A 21,861-nucleotide genomic window follows, 5' to 3' on the forward strand; every position below is an offset into this window, starting at 1 on the left:
ATGCTAGATTTGTGCTTGAACTACTCTCCACTTCACATAAACTCTTTGGCATGCCCAAAGGAGATGTGGAGGTCATAGGACCTAAGTCAAGCTCTCACATACATCTTTTCACTTTCTTTCTTTTATCTTTAATTGTTGACTACATCTTTGGGTTCGTGGCAAGTTAGTTCTAAAAATTTAATGACTTTGAATATAGTAATAACAAACATAAATGGATTTATTTTATTTTATTTATTTATTTATTTTTCATATTGATTGATTGATAGAATCGGAGACAAACTTTAATGCATCATATGATTTTGTGAGAGTGGTCGCCTAATCAATCTGATTTTGTGAGAGTGGTCACCTAATCAATCTCATGAGTTAGTCGGGCAACGTAGTAGTATTCTAATGGAAGTATGTGATGCAAATGCAGACCTAATTATAAGAGGCAACAAAGTATTGTCAAACACTGAGCCATAATTATAAGACGGATTGCAAGGTGGTGGGTGGATGCGACCTAGAATGCAAGAATGAAGGTCACCTTGGTGGTCACTGCCTTGGGAGACAACAGTTCTGCTACTGCAATGGACCTTGCACTTGATCATGAACTTGAAGATCAATGGTAGAACGTACACGTTTATATGCTACTTGTTCCAAACTTGAAGTCTTAATTTATGAATAAAGTTTATTATTACATTTGAATATATATATATATATAGTTTTCTGTGCTTGTTATTGTAGTATTTTGTGGATGGGTATTTATGCATCATTTATGAACTCATATTAGGCCACACGAGAAGGTATGACACACAGTCGCATAATAACATCTCCTTTATTTATTGTAGAAGATTGATCTTTAAGGTCAACTGATCGATACTACAAGTCAAATATAAGAAGAAAATACGTAGGGATATTTTTGTCATTTTACTAAATGATCTAAATTGAATACAACACAATTTTAAAGCAAATTCTTTCCCAATTCACTAATTCAATTGGGTCAATTCAGGAATCCTTGAATTCAGGACGATTTCTTATCCATTGAATTATCGACAATTACACGAACCTTTATTATGGATAATATTTCTCAAAATGTACCAAATATTGAACAAAATGGTTAAAAATTGTACAAAATTAAGAATAAAAATGTTTGAAAATTTTAGTTTTAGTTCTTTATTTAGTCAACAAGCTTATTATACTGTAAACTAATCCTTTCATGTAAGAAAATTTAAACAATATCTGTTAGAATTTAGAATGAATATATAGATTTATCAGGTCACACTTTTATTTAAATAAAAAATACTAGTAATTAGAATATCCATTAATATTAAAAATATTTTTTAAATACACACACAAAATAACATACAAGTGTACAATTGCTCTGGAGGTGCTCCCGTCTCTGGGCAAATTTTAAATTTTATCGTTTTTGTACTCTCGCTCTTGAATTTTCTCATTCCCATTCTCACTCTGTATAACTTAGGTCATGCCCGTTATACATTTACCATGCCTATATATATATATTTTTTTCTAAAAAAAGATTTAATAAAAGAAATTTATTAAAAAAAAAAAAAACACGGAGGGGAGTGATCTAGCCCAAAAAGCCTGCAGGCCCACAGAACAAAACAAAACAGGAAAAAAGCCGCAAACAAAACAGGCCCAACTATTCCAATAGCAGGAGACATAACAGAACCCAAAACAATTGAGTTGGGACATTTGTGTTAGACGTGGGGGTTGCGCTCCGACTTGGAATGACAATTTTGTACAATAAATTTCTAATATAATCACTCTCAAATCACGCATAAAAAAAATTATATTTGTCTCTCCTTATATTCTTCCCCGACTCAAGTTATACATTTATATCGTCCCTTTTACACACACACACACCCCGACAAGAGGAAACAAAAAATTCTCATCCCCATCCTAACTTTCTCTCCCTCCATTGCTCACAATTCCATTCGTAGATTATTTGAATAAACAGACAATTGATTGCATAATGGAATCGGAGATTGAATGATAACATGGTTGATATATATATATATATAGAGAGAGAGAGAGGGAGAGAGAAGAATGTCTAGAGGTGTTAATAATAAAGTTAACTTCAAATTTGAGTCATGGATTCGATACTCACAAACATAACACGAATTTGTAGTCAAATTCTTAAATATTTATTTTAATTAGATTTGTTTTTATTTTTTATTTTTTTTACTCCGTATTATTTAGAGTCACTCCCACTGATTTTATTTTATTATTTTTTGGGCTCCTTTTACCATCTAGCATTCAATTTGAACATTTAGATTTTAATTATATCAAAAGGTGAGAATTGGAGTTCAAATATGATAACTAACCATAATAATCATAAAAAAGAAATCTACTTTAGAAAAGCACTTGGTCACTCATTTTGACTTAAATTTCATACTAGTACAATTCATGTGCCACCAAATGATCCATTAGCAATAACCCCACGCGACCGCACCAACCATCATTATACATTAGTGCCATCCAACAAATGATTGCAACAAAGCTCACGTAACAACCACACAAAAATCAATAAAAAATATTGAAAATGAAAGTGTCATTGCACCTAACAAACAATTGATGTAATCCCATAACAACTTCTTCCCACAACCTTATCTCTATCACTCATTATAGTGGAAACCAACCAACTATATATATAACAACTATTAATTTCATCTTCACTTATCATTTATCTTAACATAAATATATATATATATATATATATATATATATATATATATATATATATTAGTACTTGATGATGACATTAATGATAAAACAGTTCTTACTTATAGAAAAATAGTCCGAATTGCTCACGTACTTGTATCAAAACACTTCGAATTATCCAGCGATCAAATTTTACATAAATACAATTCAAATTGCCGACTGTCAAACTTTAGTACTAATTACATCTTTTGAAGACCATGCAAGAGACAAGATGCTACATATATCGCCAAAGTCGAATCTTCAAATTACTTGAAAACATTCTTTGTCTATTAGTACACATTTATCGACCATGTTTTTTTGGTCCATATTATTTTCCACATATTGCTTTAACAAATAGACAATACACATCATTTTTTTTTTTTCAAGCCTAAAACATCTTTGTCACGTGTTTCTTAAACCCTAATATTCAAATATTCATCCTCTTTCATTTTTCCCATATTCAAGCACACCCTCCATGCCCAAACCCTAGCTTCCCTCCAGCAACATCATACACCACCTCCAACGTCTGCTGCTGCACATTCCCGAAAATTGCCACGTCACCGGCATCACTGTTTCCGGCGAAAGCCAAACACACCTGCGACGTACTCGACGCGTAGAGTATCCCGGACTGGTCTATATCCAACCTCGCATTTCCGCTGAAGATGAAGCTTATTGTAGGTATGTTCACAGTGTTGTAATTGCTGAAGTCATAGCAAGTATCCAATATCGAAAGCGGTTGCGCCATCGGGTAACCCTTCATCTGTTGCCGGAAAGCTGACTTCAAGGGGGTGTAAGCGTCCGGTGGTAGCCGGGTTATCACCGTGCCGGAGTCTATAATCGTCCCCGCAGTTGAAAAAACCGATTTATTGATCGGTAATGTCTTTCCACCGACGGCTATCGCCACAATGTCGATGAAGTAAAATGATGGATTCTGTGGGTTCAAGACCAAGGTGGTGAACTTTAGGGCACTAGGGTTTCCACCTTTCCCGAACGTTAAGTGTCCGGTGGAGCTCGACGAAGACGGAAGACAGTAGGAGAAGTACTTGCCGTACTTCTGAGCAGTTTGGGACACGACGGAGAGCTTGTCCCGGCCTAACCCTAGCAGCCCGGCGGTTCCACCGAAGAGTCCTTGGTTGTTCTGGCCGCAGCCGAAGAGGAAGCCGTCGAACACGTCGGTGGGGGTTAGGGTTAGCTTCTCCTTCCCGAAGAATCCGACGGAGAATGACTGGTCGCCGTATTGTATACCGTAAACACACGCGGAGGCGGAACAACTCGGTGAGTTACCGGTGGCGGAGCTGAGTTGAGAACACACTGCCGAGTTACATGAAATGTTGGAATATGTGGTGGACTTGGAGGGGTCCAGAATGGGTTCTTGCTGTTTATAGCAGACTCGGACGCATGGCTGGCACTGAGTCCAGGTGAGGTCGCTGCCGGTGTCGAAAATGAGCGACAGGTCTCTCTTTGGGGTTCCGAGTCCAATAGTGACGACGTAGTTGCCGGAACCCAGTGAGCTGCCGGACTTGGCTGGGAGGTTGGCCTCTGAGTCCTCCAAACTGTTTTTGCCCGAGTTGAAGCCGAGTCGAGTGTGGATTGAGTTGACTCGGGACTGGTCATGAGATAGGATCTGAGTGAGATCAGTTGGAACTTTGGCCTTGTCTTGACTTGTTTGAAAGCAGGGTCCACGTCTGTCGACAACTTTCATAGATGCCCCTTTGCTGTGATCTGATATATATATATATATATAAGCCAAAAAAATATTATAAATTATATGTATATATTTAAGAGCTAATTGATAAGAGCACATTCATATAAAAGTAATTGCTTTTTCATCAAGGGAAAGCTCCAAAAAATAACAAATACAAAGTTAATTGCAATATATATATATATATATATAAGCTGCAAAAAATAACAAATACAAAGTTAATTGCAATATATATATATATATAATCATCCACTACAAGTGTCTGCAAATTGTGCACTCGTGAATTGCAATTTGCTTTTTTCAATTATTAAAAATGTTGAGTAAGATAACTTGCCATGCAGACATAACATGAAAAAACTTAATGCCTATTTAGTTTAATTTTTTGGGAACGAAAATTTAAAAATTGTACAAAAAATTATTTGATTGCAATTTTTTGAAAAACGCAATTATGAAAATGTATGTTTTTATAAAATTGTCTGTTATAGTTTTTTAAAAATAACTTTTTATTTTGTAAGCTTTTGAGATTTATTTTTAAAAAATTGAATGATATATGTCGTTGTAGAGTATAATATATATATATAATATATATATATATATATATATATATATATATATTTGTGAAAAAATAACCAAAGATTGATAACAAAGAAATAATGATTTAATGACCGGTGGTTACAAAATTTATGTATATATATATATATTTTTTTTTATATATTTGTGAAAAAATAATCAAAGATTGATAACAAAGAAATAATGATCTAATGACCGAATTTGATATTTACAAAATTTACGTGAATGAATACGGGTGATAGTGAATTTCATTAATTATATGATGTTATAACAAAAACGTACGAAAAGTTATAATTACTGGGAGGGATGCCAAAAAATTAGGCAAAAAGGAAGTTCATATTTCACTCTCTTTGCCCTATAGGGGCCATCATGCACTTTATATTGTTTTAAAAAGTACAGAAAACAAAGTTAGACATATGGTTTGATATGAGTAACCAGATCGACCCTTTCCTAAAGGCAATTAGTTTGTTATATACCACATGATCATCATTTTGGATGGTACGTAGCCTAGAAGGTTGTGTCTGACTCCACACCAAGGGATTCTCATCAATCTTCTTGTCCATCTTTTTCGTTGAAAGTGATATATATATATATATATATATATATTATATCTATCTATCTTTATACTTCTATTATTATATTAGTGTGTGATTTTACTTAGATCCTAATTAAAAATGAAAGTAATAATTTAACCTAAATTGCTGAGCAATAGAAAGGGCCGAAGTTGGTGACATCATCATTATGTTATAATTCTAAAATGTGTGACTCTCGAATTATTTATTATTAATTTTAAAATAATACAAGCATTCTCCAAAAAGTTAACCAACATTCAATGGTAAAAACAAACTGAGAACAATAAAAGAGATATGGGTGGGATTTTTTGTTTTTGTGTTTTGTTTTTCTCTAGGAAAGGACCACCGTTGAACATTTGGCACATTTGAGTTTGTTTCCCATAATTGAATTGTTTTTCTTTTTATTTTTCTACTATATATATATATATTTTTTTTTTTTTAAAATTGAGAATTTTATAAACAGGGAAAAAGAATATGTATGAGAATGCAAAGGCATACCCTCAAAACAAAAGAATTCAGAAAGAGATAAGACCAAGCACTAGGCCTAGCCCATAAAAACCAAACACTAAAAAAATTTAAAATTGATATATATTTTTCTCTTTTCAAATATCTTGAACAAAACTTTCAACAGGAATAAATCAATTGTACAAAGTTGATAAATCAAAAACCCGAAATTACCGTAAACCAGAGTTGCATAAATCAATTTTACAAATTTGCTATATGTATAATATAAATCTATTTAATCCAAATTGAAGAGATGAAAAACAAGATTGCATTAGACTAGACTCTACTCTAACTTCAATCCAGTATCTGTAGTGTGTGTGTGTATGACATACAGTTATCCAAATAATTCTCTAAATAATAAAACACACATATATGAATGTTTATACCTGTAAACATATGTGTATGTGTGTGTGTGTGTGTGTGTGTGTGTGTGTATAGATATAGAAAGAGAGTTGTATATAGTTGTGTGAATATAAATTAACCTTTGGGAGAGTGGCTACACACAGAGGACGGTAGCAGAGAGGTAATTTGAATAGTATGATGAGTAGTGTGTTGAATATTTTGATGCTTTTGTGTGGTCTGTCTTCTTTCGAAAGCATATCCATTATTGAAAGAGCTGAAAAGGAAGAAAAGAGAGAGAGAAGCAGAGATTAGAAATCTGAGGATGAGAGAGGAGGAGGAGGAAGAACAGCTGTGTATTGCCGCCATAGTTGTTCCTTCCACTCTTCTCTCAATAATATGAGTAATTTCTTCTTACAAATACTCAATTATATCTCTCTCTTTGTTGGGGTTTGGAAGCTATTCCATTATATAATGGATTTCCAATCTTCCACGTCAACCACTAAGACAACTCGTTTCATTTTATTGGGCAAATAAACATCCTATAATGCTGGTGGGCATATGGACAAATAGGCAATAGCCACGTGGCACCATAAGCCTAACCCACCAAAGGAAAATGAGAAATTATTACATATATAGTCGCGGGGCACCGCGGGGGGTATATGGTCCCGGCCAATAATCAGCCGCGGGGGGTATATGGTCCCGGCCAATAATCAGCCAACACGCAAGCAGTTTTGTCACTTTTACGAGAAATTATTATACGGTCAACTTGACACATTAGCAAATGTGTCAAAATGGTGTAAATTTTATTCATCTTCTTACTAATTTGTTAAATGTTAATTGACAGAGATCAATGATTTCGGGATCATATAATAATTTCTCCACCTTTATTCAGACCTTGCTATCAAAATGATTTACACACACACACAAAAGGTACGCATTTACATGGATAAAAGTGATGCGGAGTATATGAAAATAGTAAGGGTAATTTAGACAAATTAACAATCCACCTCATATTTTAAAGAAATACATGATTTTGAAAAGTATTTATTTTGAGTTAATGAATTTGAAAGTTGCCCTCCAAAACTTCATGTTTTTTTAACTACCCCCCGCCCCCATATATATATATATATATATATACCGAACATTTATATGGTAAAGTAAGACCAATTACATTATGTTTTTAGTTAACCTGGAGTGTCTGAGTAGACACAAATCTTTAGAGCCCCTTAACAACCCTACTAATCTCTGAGAATGTGAAAGGGCGTCTCCCCACTTGGGCAGAATAAGGGATAGCAAAGACTAGTCACAAAAAACACCCAACAACGACCGCTCACCAATTAGCAGAAATGATATAACCTATTCCCTTTGAAAGAAGAGGTAAGAGTTTCGAGTTTCAACCACAGTGAACATGTGTTTTGCGCCTTATGCTCTTTCTCTAACACTAGCTACTAAAGTGGAGATATATTTCTCAATGAAGCCAAACGGAATAGGTAGTCACGAGACAAACATACATGATGGACAAAGTTGCTTATGCAACATCTACACACAATAGATTCCCACCATACGCGTTGATTTGGCTGATTGAGGTTGGCTAGGGTCTAGTACTAAAGTGGGTTCTAGATACATTTAAAAGATTTTTTGTACCATAGATTGTTGTTATATATTGAAATCTTTTTCGTTTTGATTTGATTTTTTGGTACCAAGTGGTTGAGAGATGCATGGGACTCATTTCAGTCAACCTCAAACCTAAACTGAGAGAGGCAAGTGTGGATGGAGAGAAGAAATTAATTTCATGCTTGTGTACTCTTATTATAGCTGAAAGAGTTCTGGTCGGTTTGTTATGTGTCTTCACTTTATTAGTTCAATGTCATTTTCTTTAATATATTGGGACCTATACATGCATATTCTGCTGATTCCTCTCTTTTTAGATAGGGCTATTCGATCTAAACAAGAATCTTAATTTAATTTTGTTAAGTTTTTATGATTACATATATATATGTATGTATATATATACATATATGAAAACTAACGTGAAGATTTTTTTCTTTAATCGCGACAAAAAGTACATTTACACACATTTTTTGTTCATACGGAGACTTGAGCCATAAACTTTTTTATTTTAAAAGGTGATGAGGTATCATTAGGTCATAAGTAACGTGAATATAAATATTTTAAAATTTTGCAAATTATGCAGATTCCTCTTTTAGGGCTATTCTTAATTGGAATCTTAAATTTAATTTTGATCAAAAAATTTATGTTTTACATCATTATATACTATACACACACGCACGGAACTAATCTCTTGTTTATGGCTGGACAAGAAATTTATTCATACCAAACTATAACCGTTGGATGTACCTTTTTTTAATGTAGTTAGAAAAAGAAGATTTACAACGGTTATTATGATTGGTGTGAATAAATTTCTTAGACCGATTATTTTTCGATATATATATATAGAGAGAGAGAGAGAGATAATGATTAGATAGAACCTTTTAGAAAATAGAGGGACAATTGATTATGAAACATGTATTTTGGAGATCTTCCAAAATAAATATATGGACAAAAATTTTGGGACAAATGGAGTTCATTATTTTTATTTGTTCGGGAAGAAAGGTTGGGATTTTTGTTCCCTTTATCCTTTTTATGTTAAAGAAGGGTAAATTAGAATATAAATTCTTAAATTTAAGGACATACATGTACTTAAACTTTTTAAAAATTCAATAGTGAAAGAACTATTCTTTACCGATACCAGCCTTCACTTTTGACTTTGATTTGTTTCAATTCTAATTATGAGGGTAAAATAATTATAGTAATAATAATAATAAATGGAGAAAAATAAAAAAGAGAGGGCAATGAAAGAGGACGACTTTTCACGTTTGTCTTTGGTAACTAATATTTAATCTTTCTTAAAAAAAAAATTAGAAACTCGTAAGTTCATAGATTTTTTCACTTAAATATAGGAATAATTGTTTTCAAGCCGACTCTTCAACGACCAAACCATATAGCATTCATTGAATACGTCTTGTGGACCAAATAATGGGAGAAAATAAAAATAATGGGAGAAAATAATTCTTGTACAGAATAGTTGCGGTGAATTAATGAATTTATTCTTTTAATTAGTCAATTATGTAACAAATAAAGAAGTGGAGCCTTCCACTTAGTTGTATTTGATATAAACAGTCAACTAAAAATTATTCGACTAAACAATTCACTGTAAATATTCGGTGTGAGTATCACTACTCAAGAATGGGTACTACAGTGTAACTATGTTTTGGCCTAAATTATCGGCTAAAGACTAGGTTCTGAATAAGATAACTCTAAAGATAGGATTAATAATAATAGTAATAATATATAATAAAATAAAATAAATCTCTCCACTCAATTGAATGTACGAAGTTGACCTTGATTTCACATATACTTGATGAAACTAGCAAGCTTTAATTTTTGTTAATAATGTTTGGAATATAATGAAAAGGGTGGGTCACATGATGCTTTTATTCTCAGTTCTAATAATGTTTGGAATCTTGTTTGAGCGTGTGGACCATTGAGTGTGTATATATATATTAGCGAAAGATAACTTGAAAATTCATGAGAGAGAGATTGTCATTTATGTTTGGAATCTTGTGTCTCACCACAATTTTATTGGCTAGTGGAAGAAAGCTGGAATCTACCCGTATGAGAGAGAGGCCCATATCAGTTTTTAAAAATTATATATATATATATATATCTTTTTCTATTTCACACCATCTTTAAGTATGATAAAGCATATTAAAATGAAAGGAAGTTGGTATAGTTTCAAATCAGTTGCTCTTACTTCTCAGCAAAATCCACACAACAGTCACCAATAATGATCAATATTAATATGATTGCACATACTATCCAGGAGTGAGGGGTCACAATTTTTTTTCTTCTTGAAAAATAAATAATCTCCATTTGAATCATAGAAATTGAAACGAATGAATTTATATTCAATCATTTTAAAGGTGTATGGCATAAATTTAAAACGAAAATTTAAGTTTAAATCTTAAGAATAATTTGAGAACCAATTATACATGCTCCAATTAGTTGGAAAGAAGAGGGAAAGATGGAGGGACCGAAGAGAGTTTCATTGCTTGTGAGGAGGAAATGGAAGGAATGACGAATGCATTATTCCTTCTCAATCTTAACTTTGCATTCATTTAAAGTAGAATGAAAAGGAGACTAAAGAGAAGGATAACGTAAAGTGATATTATTGTTCTTAATTAATTTTGAACAAATTATATACGGAAGATATAATGATAAAAGAATATAAAATCTCATTTCTTTCATTTTGACCAAATAAGAAAAATGTATACATTCATTCATCCTTACTACCGTTCCTTCCATTCAACTAATAAAATAAGAGCGGAAGACATATTTCCTTTTTTAAAAATGACTCGTCCATCCTTCACCTTTCAACTTGCTTTTCGATCTAATCCAACAATTATTGTAATAAATTACCCTCTCCTACTTCTAATCTAATAGAAATACAAATTCAATAGACAATCTTTTTTCAGACTATAATTTTTTTTTTTTTTCATTTAAAATTCATTCATTTATCAAAATAAAACATAAGATGAAGACACACACTATTATAATAAAGTACTATCTCTCCTACTTATCTAATAGAAATACAAATTCAATAGACAATCTTGTTTTAGACTCAAATTTTTTCATTTAAAATTTATCCATTTATCCAAATAAAGCATAAGATGATGAAGACACACACTTGCTATTTCTAATTTTTAGTGTCTGATTGGTGGTGAGAGACTAGGGTACAAGGCTAGTAACTTTCATTGCCTTCATTTTTTTTTCTCATTGTCAACAAGTTTGCTCTTCGCGTGCACTGTCAAACCCTAAAAGTCTCATTCAAATTGAAAGAGCAAGACTAAAATTTAATGTACACATTATATATCTCGTGGGACTTGGTGGTCCAACCCACCATAGCATGCTGTCTGCAACAATGTTACCCTCATTGTCATGTTAGAAGAAGTGGTGCTACATCCCTCGAGCCTGCTCCGACAGTAGTAAGTCACACACATTATTACGTGCAGGGACCGAATAAAAAATTCCCTTCAGAAGGGGCACAATGTAATTGGCTCCGTCCAAAATTACATTTGAATGAAGTTAAAATTTGTATCTTATAAAATTGCGTTCGTAATAAATGTTGAATATTTTAGATAATTCTTTTTCATTAGATAATTTTATTTTTTATAATGACAATTACACAATTCCTTAATAAAGTTACTATTATCAAATATGACAACATCATATTAAAGGATATTATTGTAAGATTACTAATAGGAGAGGTTAAAAAAATTTTGTTACCAAATAAAAAAATAATAATTTGATTATAAAAGTACTTATTATAATATATTATCAAACATGTTTTTTAACTGACCGCAATTTTTTTAACAGTTCTATTGATAAAAACACTTTTTCTATTTCAACAACTCCAAATGGGCTCCTAATCATCTGTAAAGAATGAATTAGCTTATTCTATTTTTAATTCTATGTAACTTTTAATACATTGTGTTGGGTACGGCTAAACACAATCGATTGTCACAAAAAAACATATGTAATGGACAAAGTTGCTCAGGCAACATGTAAATATAAAATTTGTGTAGGGCGCATTTTGTTATAGAAAGATATATTGTTTTCATTCTCAGTAGAAATGATTGAGAGATGTTTATATTGTTCCAGTCAACCACAAACCCAAAGTGGTAAGAAATTTTCGTGTTCCTTTTTAGTTGTTTTGTTATGTGTATTCATTATTGTGAATTTAGGTCCATTCTTTATATGCATATTTCTTAATGCTTCTATGACCTCTAATTCCATATTAGAATGTTCTAGCTAGGATAAACAAAATCTTATCAGAATTGGTCAAGTAGTGCACTATGAGTATTGCTGCACCCACTGGCTTCAATATGGTATATTAGTCGTGGATAAACCATCATCGATTCTAGTAAATATATATATATATATATATATATATATATATATATATATAATGAGTTGGTTGAGTTATCACACCACAATGAGAATATAAATTAAAAAAAATAAAAGATGAGTTTTTGAATTGGTCAAAACTATTCAGTTCATAACTGATATCATTGGATTTTATTCAGTGGTCTAGTTAACAGAGTACTTAGCTAGTCGAGCGGGTGTGCCAATGTTCGAGATCCCTTTCTCCTAATTTAACCAGAGATAAATAAATAAATAAAACTCGCAAGATAACCCAATGGTTAAAGATTTTTAAGTAGCAAATTGTAAACTCTTGAGCAGCCACAAGTCTAAAAAAATTAACCAAAAAAAAAAAAAAACTATCCAATTTATGGCAGCCTCTCTATCTTACCAATTTCATTAACGTGGCATAAGGCGACTCTCCTCCTCTTGTGAACTCAGTGCTTGCACGTCCTTAATTGAACTATTTTCATTTAAATATACAATCTTTACTCATTAATTTTTTTTTTTTTTATTATTATTTTTTTTTTTGAATTTGCTCAATTCTAGTATATGGTATTATATAATTGGTACTTCAAGTGCTCACAAAATATAGGTGAATCTTCATAAATGTTGCACTCAATTATGGAGTTAGATTCATTCGATCTTAATAAAATACTATATATATTTTTTTTTGGGTCAATAATTCTAGAACGTTTTTAATGATTCACAATGTGGATTTTTTTTTTTAATGAAGTCACATGCTTTAATCTAATCATGGCAATATCTACAACTTGGATTATTTCACTAATTTTTATTTTATTACAAAGTATTTGTCCATCTAATTTATGCATTCAAGTTTAAATAATAAGTCAATGATTATTACAAATAAAGTATATCAAAGGATTACTCTCAAAAATCAAATTAGACAACTTGGTTAAATATCAATTGAGAGATTAAAATAATAAACTCATAATGAAGCATTTTTCCTTTTATTTTTTATACATGTGACACCCACCAACAAGCCAACAATTTTTAGTGCTGCTGTTTGACTTCAAAAGGTGAAGCAGGGAAAAATGGGAGGGAAAAATGGGAGGGATTGGGGAGAGAGATTTTTTCTCCAATGAGTTCAATGACTTAACATCATTATTGTATGGAGTCAAAGTAAGAGCCAAGCAAATGAAAGATTATTGGGTGGAAGTTAAAATGCCATTAAACCAGACAATTTATAAAATAATAAAGGAATTTGATCATAAATTAAATATTTTTGGAAAAATTACACATAATTGGAGTTTTTGGAGTCTATTAACTCAGAAATGGAGTTAAAGTTAATACTTTTTAAAATCTAATGTGGACATAAAAAAACACTGTTCATTTAACCAAATTACCCTTAGTACCTTCGAGTATCACTTTTGTGCATGTAAGTACTACTTTTGTGTACAGAAGTACCACTTTTGTAAACAGAGGTAACACTTTTATCCACTTAGGTACCATTTTTGTGCAAATCAAGTAATTGAAATGGTCTGCACAAAAAGTAGTACTTTTGTGCACAATACCTCTATGCACAAGAGTAATACTTAATAGCTAATCCTAATTAGCTAGGGCTAACTATTCATATATAAGCAGTCCCAACTCGATACCATAGGGGTTTGGATTGCATTTATTTATTATAAAGAGAGTTAATGATATTAAAAACATAATATGTTTCACAAGTTCATGACTTGACCTGAATCATTCAATAACAATCGAAACAAAGTTTGAAGTCACCTACTTGAACTCTCCTTGAACCAAATTATCCCTAGGTCAACTTATTTTGATTCCTTGCGCCTTGTAATAGAAAAATTTTAGAAAGACCTAATAGGTCGGTCAAAATTAATGACCTAATAATTTATATTCCTTTAAGGCAATGAAATTTTAGGTCAAATTATCTATATGTGAACTTAATTCAATTCATTACATTTTGTAGATTTGTACTAAGAAAAATATTAAAAAGACCCAAGGGTCGGCTAAAATTGATGACCTAATCATTTATATTCCTTGAATGCAATAAAATTCGACCGGCCATAGTGGTTGACTTTTTAGGTTTGAATAGCATAATTTCTGTTCTTAATTTGTCAAGTGGACAGTTTTATAAAAACAAAATTTGTTACTTACAGACATATACTTCCACTTCAACACTCTTTTAAAATTTCAAGCAATTTGACGATAAGAATCTTATATGAAAGTTTGATGTGTGAAACCATTTTTCTCATTTTCACCAGACCTTGGTTGCACCAAAAATTTCAAGGAACCATAGGTCAAAAGATAATGACACTTGAGGGTGACACCAAGCTTGAATACTCCTCTGGGCCAATGGTGGGTCCCATAAAGCTCAACTTAGTTCTTTTTAATGTTTGGAATCTTGTTGTACATGATTGATCGGGATAATAAAAAAAAAAAAAAAAATGGAGTCCCTTGTATTGTATACACACACAATATATAGATATATAATTAGAGATTGTCATTTATCTGGAATCTTGTTTCATTGTTGGCCACAACACTCTTCTAGTGGGTGGAGGAAGAAAAAGCTGTAATCTGTCTGTATGAGAGAGATGATCACTTATTTTCAACACTTTCACATTTTGGGATCCATTTTTTTTCTTTTACTTGACCCAAGAGAGTGACTACAGAAATTTGAAAATGAAAGAAAGCTGGTATTAGTGTGTGTGTGTGTGTGAGAGAGAGAGAGAGAGAGAGAGAGATGGTACCTATTGTCAACACTACATTTTGAGTTGGATCCTCCTTTTTTTATTTGACAGCATCTAGAAGTTGGTGTTGGTTCAAATCAATTGCTCTCACTTATCTGCAAATACTCACAATGATCAATAATGAGCAATCAAAATGCCTTTGCAGATTGTATTTAACAGATTTAAGTGGTGAGTGTGAAACTTTGATTTAATATCTCTACAGAAAAAGGATGACAACTTTTTAGCCTTCAAGAAGAAGAAAGCTACTTTCTGTTAAGGACAAACACACATATATATATCATTGCAACTTGCCATTTTTATTTTTTAGTGCATGATTTGGGTGATAGAGACTGAGGCCTAACACTACACTCTTCTGTGTTTATGTTCACATTAGTAGATGCTCTTTGATTTCAGTGTCCAGTCATGTCTATATAACCATAAAAAATTGAAAGGCTAAATAACATCAGAAAGTGAATTTATCATTCAAAACACAGCTCTTATGAGGCCACTAACCTCACATTCTTTTGTGTTTATGTTTACATTTAGTAGGTGCCCTGTGATTTCAGTGTCAAGTCGTGTCCCACATGTCCCATAAAAATTGGAAGGTTAACATCAGAAGTCAAAATGGGAGGTTATGAAATAATTGACATGACAACATAGCAACAACTGGCATAACCTTAGTTGCTTATTGTAAAGGAGAGGTATACTTAGGTTTTGTTTGCAAACCTAAATACACAGCCCATTAGTGTGCTTAGCCCAAAATCACTCTTATTCAGGCAAATATCCATACTAAATTAGTACTGTTGTATGCAAAAATTTTAGGCAACGTAAAGAAATAAACAACCAATTCCAATAAGGAATACAGATTGGAAAGCACAAAAACACAAAATCTTTTAACATTAGCACAACAGTAATAACAACCAAGCATTTTCCCAATTACTGTCGACTACATGAATCCAATGTTTCCGTTCCGCTCTATTTAAGGCCATAAACTCAATCAATCCACATGTTATCGTATCTTTCTTTACTAACTATACTCACATTAAGTTTGGTCTTCCTCTTCCCTTAGTGTTACCCTCAGTGTGGATTATGACACTTTTCCTAACCAGAACACTTGAAGGCCTTCTTGCACATCTCCAAACCATCTTATAACTGATTTCCCATCATTTTATCAATAGCTTCAACATTCATAAACAACTCTTTAACATCCCAAAAACCAACAATCAAGATGTGAAGTCTCCAAAATCCATAACAATAGCATAAAAACATGAAATTATCACGTCATCACAACTATAAAACAATTACAATCTTCAACATTCACAATCAACCACTAAAGGAAATATCCATTATCCCAACAAGAGAAGTCTAGTAGCAGCTCAAAATGAGAAAACACCCGAATTCCAAAAAAGCAGAAATCCAAGCTCCAAGAAACTTCTTTGTACCATCTCCTTAATTCCACAGATGTTCAATTAGAATTTACATCATTTAGTACTTAACAAATCAGCAAATAATAAAAGCCATCAACAATTTTATCATTTACAGTGAAATTTGAGAGGCATAACAATTGAAGATACAGACACAAATTCAATGTCCTTACACTTCAATTATGACCAAAAAATATATAAAATGGCATTACACAATTCTGGTTCCATCACAGCAAGGTCATGGGAAGAAATAACTCGAGAAAACCTAACCTTTGGTATGTTAGAACCACATGAGATAAAGACTTATTTCTTTTCCTAAATATACCTGTTCCATTTCCAACCTTCCCTTGCATCCAATCCTCCATCCTTCGTACCAAACAGACTGTAAGAGAATCTTTTCCAGCCACAAACAAAAGATCCAATTCAGTGATTCAAAACATCCATTGACAGAGTGGGTCTTTTTCTCACGTATCTTCGGATGTGACCTTGGAGATTTTGACAGGGTGGCCCATGTAAATTCAAGTTGATTCAAGAGAGGGGTGGAGAGATTCTTTCCCCACCTAGTTAATCGACTTTATCTTACACTCATTGTATGCCTGTTGGCATTATTGTATTCCATCAATAAAATTCCTTTCTTATGGGAAAAAGAAAGGTGATGAGATTCTTCAAACTTAACCAACATGTTCATATACACCTTGGAATATACCGAAATCTACAATAAAATGTTAATTACCAAAAAAGAAAAAAGAAAATATTGGAGTCCCTAATTTCTTCAAAAACCTTTCCAAACCCCAAGTAAACTAAATATTCATCAAGGTTATGACCACCAGGGAGATACATGCCTAGCTAGTAGCGACCCACAACTCAGCATTGCTAGATATCAACAATATTAAGTTAGTAACATGTTATAGTCTATTCCCCAAATAAATAAATAGAGCGACAGATGCAAGATAAAAGCAAGATGATGCAGATTCAGAAGCGAGATTAGAGTTCGTCAGCACCAAAATATTATGTATTTCTGGAGTTATTGAAAACAAATTAAATAAATCAAATAAAAATTAGCATGTACAGAGGAAAAAAAAAAACCTTGATTAAAGACTATCCAAAATGAGACCAACTGTTTGCAGTATTCAGAATATTCATTAAAATTTCAACTAACAGAAGAAATTGGCTTTCATTCATGAATGGACAAGAGCAAGTCAGTAATTAATAGAATTATGTAATATTGTTAAAAAACATTATATTAATGATCCTATTTTTGCCTCAAGTATACTAACTCATAAGCAGCAATAAAAGTTACCTTCTTTGGAGCCTCTCATGCAATGTTTTTTCTCCACTAATATCCAGAAAGGAACATGTTCACTCAAGCTTTCTGATCTGCAAATTGTGAACTAAAAATTAGTGTGATTGCATGACCTTTTCAGTCATCTTATTCAGTGCATTTTTCTCCAAAACAATCTCAAAGTCTTTTGAAAAGCATTTAACTAAAACTTAATTGCTGGGATCATCAACTCATTTTGAGTAGCATAATCAAATTTACTAGTCCCATTAGGCATCAACGGAGAATAAATGAACCCCACAAGCACCTCACTAGATTGCTACAACAAGTGAAGGTGCTAACAACTTGGTAATGTCATGCAAGAGACCTGGATACAAATCTTCCTTACATTTCAAACATCATTGTAATGTGGTGATGACAGTTGTCATTTTCATGGCACAAGTTCTTGGGATGTGAACCAGTTGAATTTAGTTCAGTATACATAAATCTCTCTATTTCTACCTACTAATATATGTCATACAGATTAGAAAGACAGCCTGAGACCATTTTATCAAACAAGGCATGAAACATGATATGTAGAAAGTTTAAAACATACTTTGTGGTGTCGTAAACAGAGAGACAATAGATGTGAACTACAACATGTACATCATGGAGAAACATAACTAAAATGTAAAACAACAATGTTAATGCCCAATAAATTCCCATTTTTGTTTCTAATGCATGTTTCTGACAATTGTCTACAATTAATGATGGAAGTGTAAGCATTTTTTTTCCCTCATGAGTGAAGTGTAAGTGTTACTTCAAAGAGAATAAGTTCTGGAGTACATGTTTCATTATATTTTCATAAATAATAACTGATACTATCAACAACTAAAACTAAAAATAAAAAAATGTATCCTGAAAAGAAAGTTTTCGTACATTACAAGCATCAGTCGCCATGAAGAGAGGAAGTTAAGTCAAATTATCCACATCTTGAATTAGTTCTGGAACACATATTTCATTATATTTTCATAAATAATAAATTGATACTATCAACTAAAATTAAAAATTTAAAAATGTATCCGGACAAGAAAGTTTTCGCACATTACAAGCAACAGTCGCCATGCAGAGAGGAAGTGAAGTGAAATCATTCACATCTTGAATCACTGTATCAATCTGCATTATCCAAATCATGAATCAAAAAGTTCTCAATTTGCACAATCAAGAAGTTCTAAATTAGTATCATATTCTAAACTCTTTATTTCCTCCAGCAATTCTCCCAACACCTGGTAAATCTCTTTGCAGTAAGGGTGAGAATGATCTTCTGCATTAAAAGCATGCACCTCATTCTTAACTTCTATCCAACTGCAACCAGGTACCTTCCTAACCCTCCTCTCCCTCATTAACCTCTTTACACTAGCTTTTTCATCCCACCTCCTAAGATGCCCATATATGTTAGAGAGGAGAACATAAGTACAGTGCTCTTCAGGCTCTATTTCTAGCAAACGCCTTGCTACTTTAGTTGCCAATTCAATATCACCACAAATTCTACAGGCACCCAATAAAGTTTTCCATACCATTGCATCAGGTTCAAATGGCATTGCTTCAACCAAGGCTTTTGCCTTGTCTAAGCATCCAGCCCGCCCAAATAGATCAATCCCACAAGCATAATGCTCCATTCGGAGAGGAATTCCATATTCAGATTCCATTGAGTTTAGAAAATTGCTGCCTTCTTCTACCAAGCCAATATGGCTACACGCAGTTAGAACTGCAACAAACGTTATATGATCCAGCTTCACATTTCTCTCTCTCATTAGGAAGAAGAGTTCCAGTGCCGATTTACCTTGCCCGTGTTGTGCATACCCAAAAATGATCGAGTTCCAAGTGATTGAGCTGTCTTTAGTGGTTGCTTCAAAGGATTTCCTAGAGTCTTCAAGAATCCCACATTTGGAATACATATATATCAAAGAGCTGGCTACAAAATCATTTGGCTCCAATCTTGATTTTAGTGCCAAGGCATGAACTTGTTGACCCAAACGGAGGGTTGCCAGATCTGAGCAAGATCTAAGAACAGCAGAAATAGCATACTGATCAATCTCTAGAGGACCAGATCGCATTTGCCTAAAGAACTTCAATACATGTTCACTCAGCCCATATTGTGAGAATCCATTCAAAATTGAATTCCATGAAACACGATCCTTAACCTCCATGGATTCAAATATTTCTATCGCGTCTTCCATGTATTTGCTATTTGATTTGAGATACATGGCAATCAATGAATTAGAGATTGATGTTGATTGTTCCAATCCCCCCTTAATTACCAAAGCATGAAAAGATTTACCTTGGTTTGGATGTGCTTCTTCAAAACAAGCACTTATTATACTAGTGTATGTATAGATATCTGGCTCAATGCCAAGCCCTTGCATCTCTAGGAAGAGTTTAAATGCAAGGGCTCCTTGATCATGTGCAAGATAAGCCGCTAGCATGGAATTCCATGTGACCAAGTCTCGGGTGCCAATAGCAGCGTCAAACACTTGCTTGGCATCTTCAATGGACCCACACTCTGAATATGCAGTAATTGTGGCATTGCATACAGTGTTATCAGATACCAGCCCATGCTTTATAATTTTAGCATGGACCTGCATTGTTAGTTTGTAAAACTCAGGGTCATCAAGCAATGTCAAAAGCGAAGCAAATGTGGCATCATCAATTCCCGCACCTTCCTGCTCCATACAATCTAGTAACCAAAAAGAAGTCTCGCGATCACCTACTTTTGCATACCCGGCAATCAGGGCATTCCACGAGACAGAGTTCCGTTCTGGCATCCGCTGAAACACTATATGGGCATCTTCAACTCTATCACACTTCGCATACATGTCTAAAAGAGCACTTGCTGAATACACATTTCCCCCATAGCCAGCCTTAAGAACGATCGAATGCGCTTGCTGCCCGAGCTCAACAAACCCCACATATGCAACACCTTTAAGTATGCTTCCGAATGTATGATCATCAACAGCAAACCCGCATCTTTTCATGGTTTTTAAAGTCTCCCAAGCACTCTCGAATTTCCCACGGTTTACATACCCGCTGATCATCGAGTTCCAAGACACAGTATCTCTGTCCGGAATTTCGTCGAACACCTGGTGAGCAATGCCTAACTTTCCACATTTCGCGTAGCCACTTAAGATATTGTTGGCTGTATAAGTATCTGTGATGGTTCCTAATTTGATTGCCCGACAATGGGTTACCGAAACCTTGGCCAAATAGGCCACAGAGTTTCCAATGAGCGAACGCGTTGACCTCATTCTTTTCTTTTCTTTTTTGCAACAATGGCCTCATTCATGAGTAACTACCATAACTGTTTTCACTATATGTGTGTGTGTGTATAAATATATATGTATATATGAACAGAAGCAGAAGTACTTGTTCTTCACCACCCAATAGTATATAAAGCATGTAAATTTCTCAGTCAGACTGTTGTTTTTGAAGAAACCAAAACCAAACGGATCCATTTTTTTATTCCTGGTGAGCTACTATAGTTCTATTAATATATCTAACTTCATGTTCTCAGAGGCAGAGACGCATCTTATTTCTTGAATAAAATACTAGTAATTATGTTCAATCTGAAAAAATACGTTTAAAAAATAAAATTGAAAAAAATTATAAAGTAAAATATTTTCCTCTATAGTGTAGAGTACGTATAAGAAGATTGTTATAAATTAGAAGTATTTCATAAATTCTAAGCTCTATTAATAGTGAAAAGTGAAAGTGAAGAGACCAAAAGAAAAATAAATTTTTTATTTTGTATTTTATTAAGATAAAATTTTCTTAAAAAAAATTATCATTTATGTTTTTCAGTAAGAACCATTTATGGTTTGAATAACATAAACTCAAGTTAATAATTTTTTTTTTCAATAAATTAAAAATTCTGTATGTTAAGTGGTTATAAAAAGTAATTTTTTCTCAAAAAAAATTATTTCATGCTAACCAAACTTATAAAGTGGTTGAGAAATTTTTTATTTCTTATTATTTTCTTTTTTTCATTTTTTAGTATTCCTATCTAACCAAATCAAGCATAATTATATAAAATGAGAGAAATAAT

At 32.9% G+C, this 21,861-nt stretch overlaps 2 protein-coding genes across 2 annotated transcripts; both read right to left on the minus strand.

Moving 5' to 3' along the window:
• Window positions 1-2,942: 2,942 nt before the first annotated feature.
• On the minus strand, window positions 2,943-6,864 carry LOC132282370 (aspartyl protease family protein At5g10770-like). Its single transcript, XM_059784025.1, has 2 exons — window positions 6,531-6,864; window positions 2,943-4,422 (listed from the first exon to the last, which is right to left on the minus strand). Exons 1-2 carry the CDS (start codon window positions 6,754-6,756, stop codon window positions 3,161-3,163), a joined length of 1,488 nt encoding a protein of 495 aa, XP_059640008.1. The 5' UTR covers window positions 6,757-6,864; the 3' UTR covers window positions 2,943-3,160.
• An 11,893-nt stretch (window positions 6,865-18,757) lies between these two features.
• LOC132286565 (putative pentatricopeptide repeat-containing protein At3g25970) lies at window positions 18,758-21,446 on the minus strand. The gene has a single exon (XM_059788915.1). It carries the CDS (start codon window positions 21,062-21,064, stop codon window positions 18,968-18,970), a length of 2,097 nt encoding a protein of 698 aa, XP_059644898.1. The 5' UTR covers window positions 21,065-21,446; the 3' UTR covers window positions 18,758-18,967.
• Between the last annotated feature and the right edge of the window lie 415 nt (window positions 21,447-21,861).

This window comes from Cornus florida, unplaced genomic scaffold (genome assembly GCF_030987335.1).
Source record: "Cornus florida cultivar Cherokee Brave unplaced genomic scaffold, ASM3098733v1 CherokeeBrave_3.0.0_Hap2_Chr11, whole genome shotgun sequence".
Classification (NCBI taxonomy): domain Eukaryota; kingdom Viridiplantae; phylum Streptophyta; class Magnoliopsida; order Cornales; family Cornaceae; genus Cornus; species Cornus florida.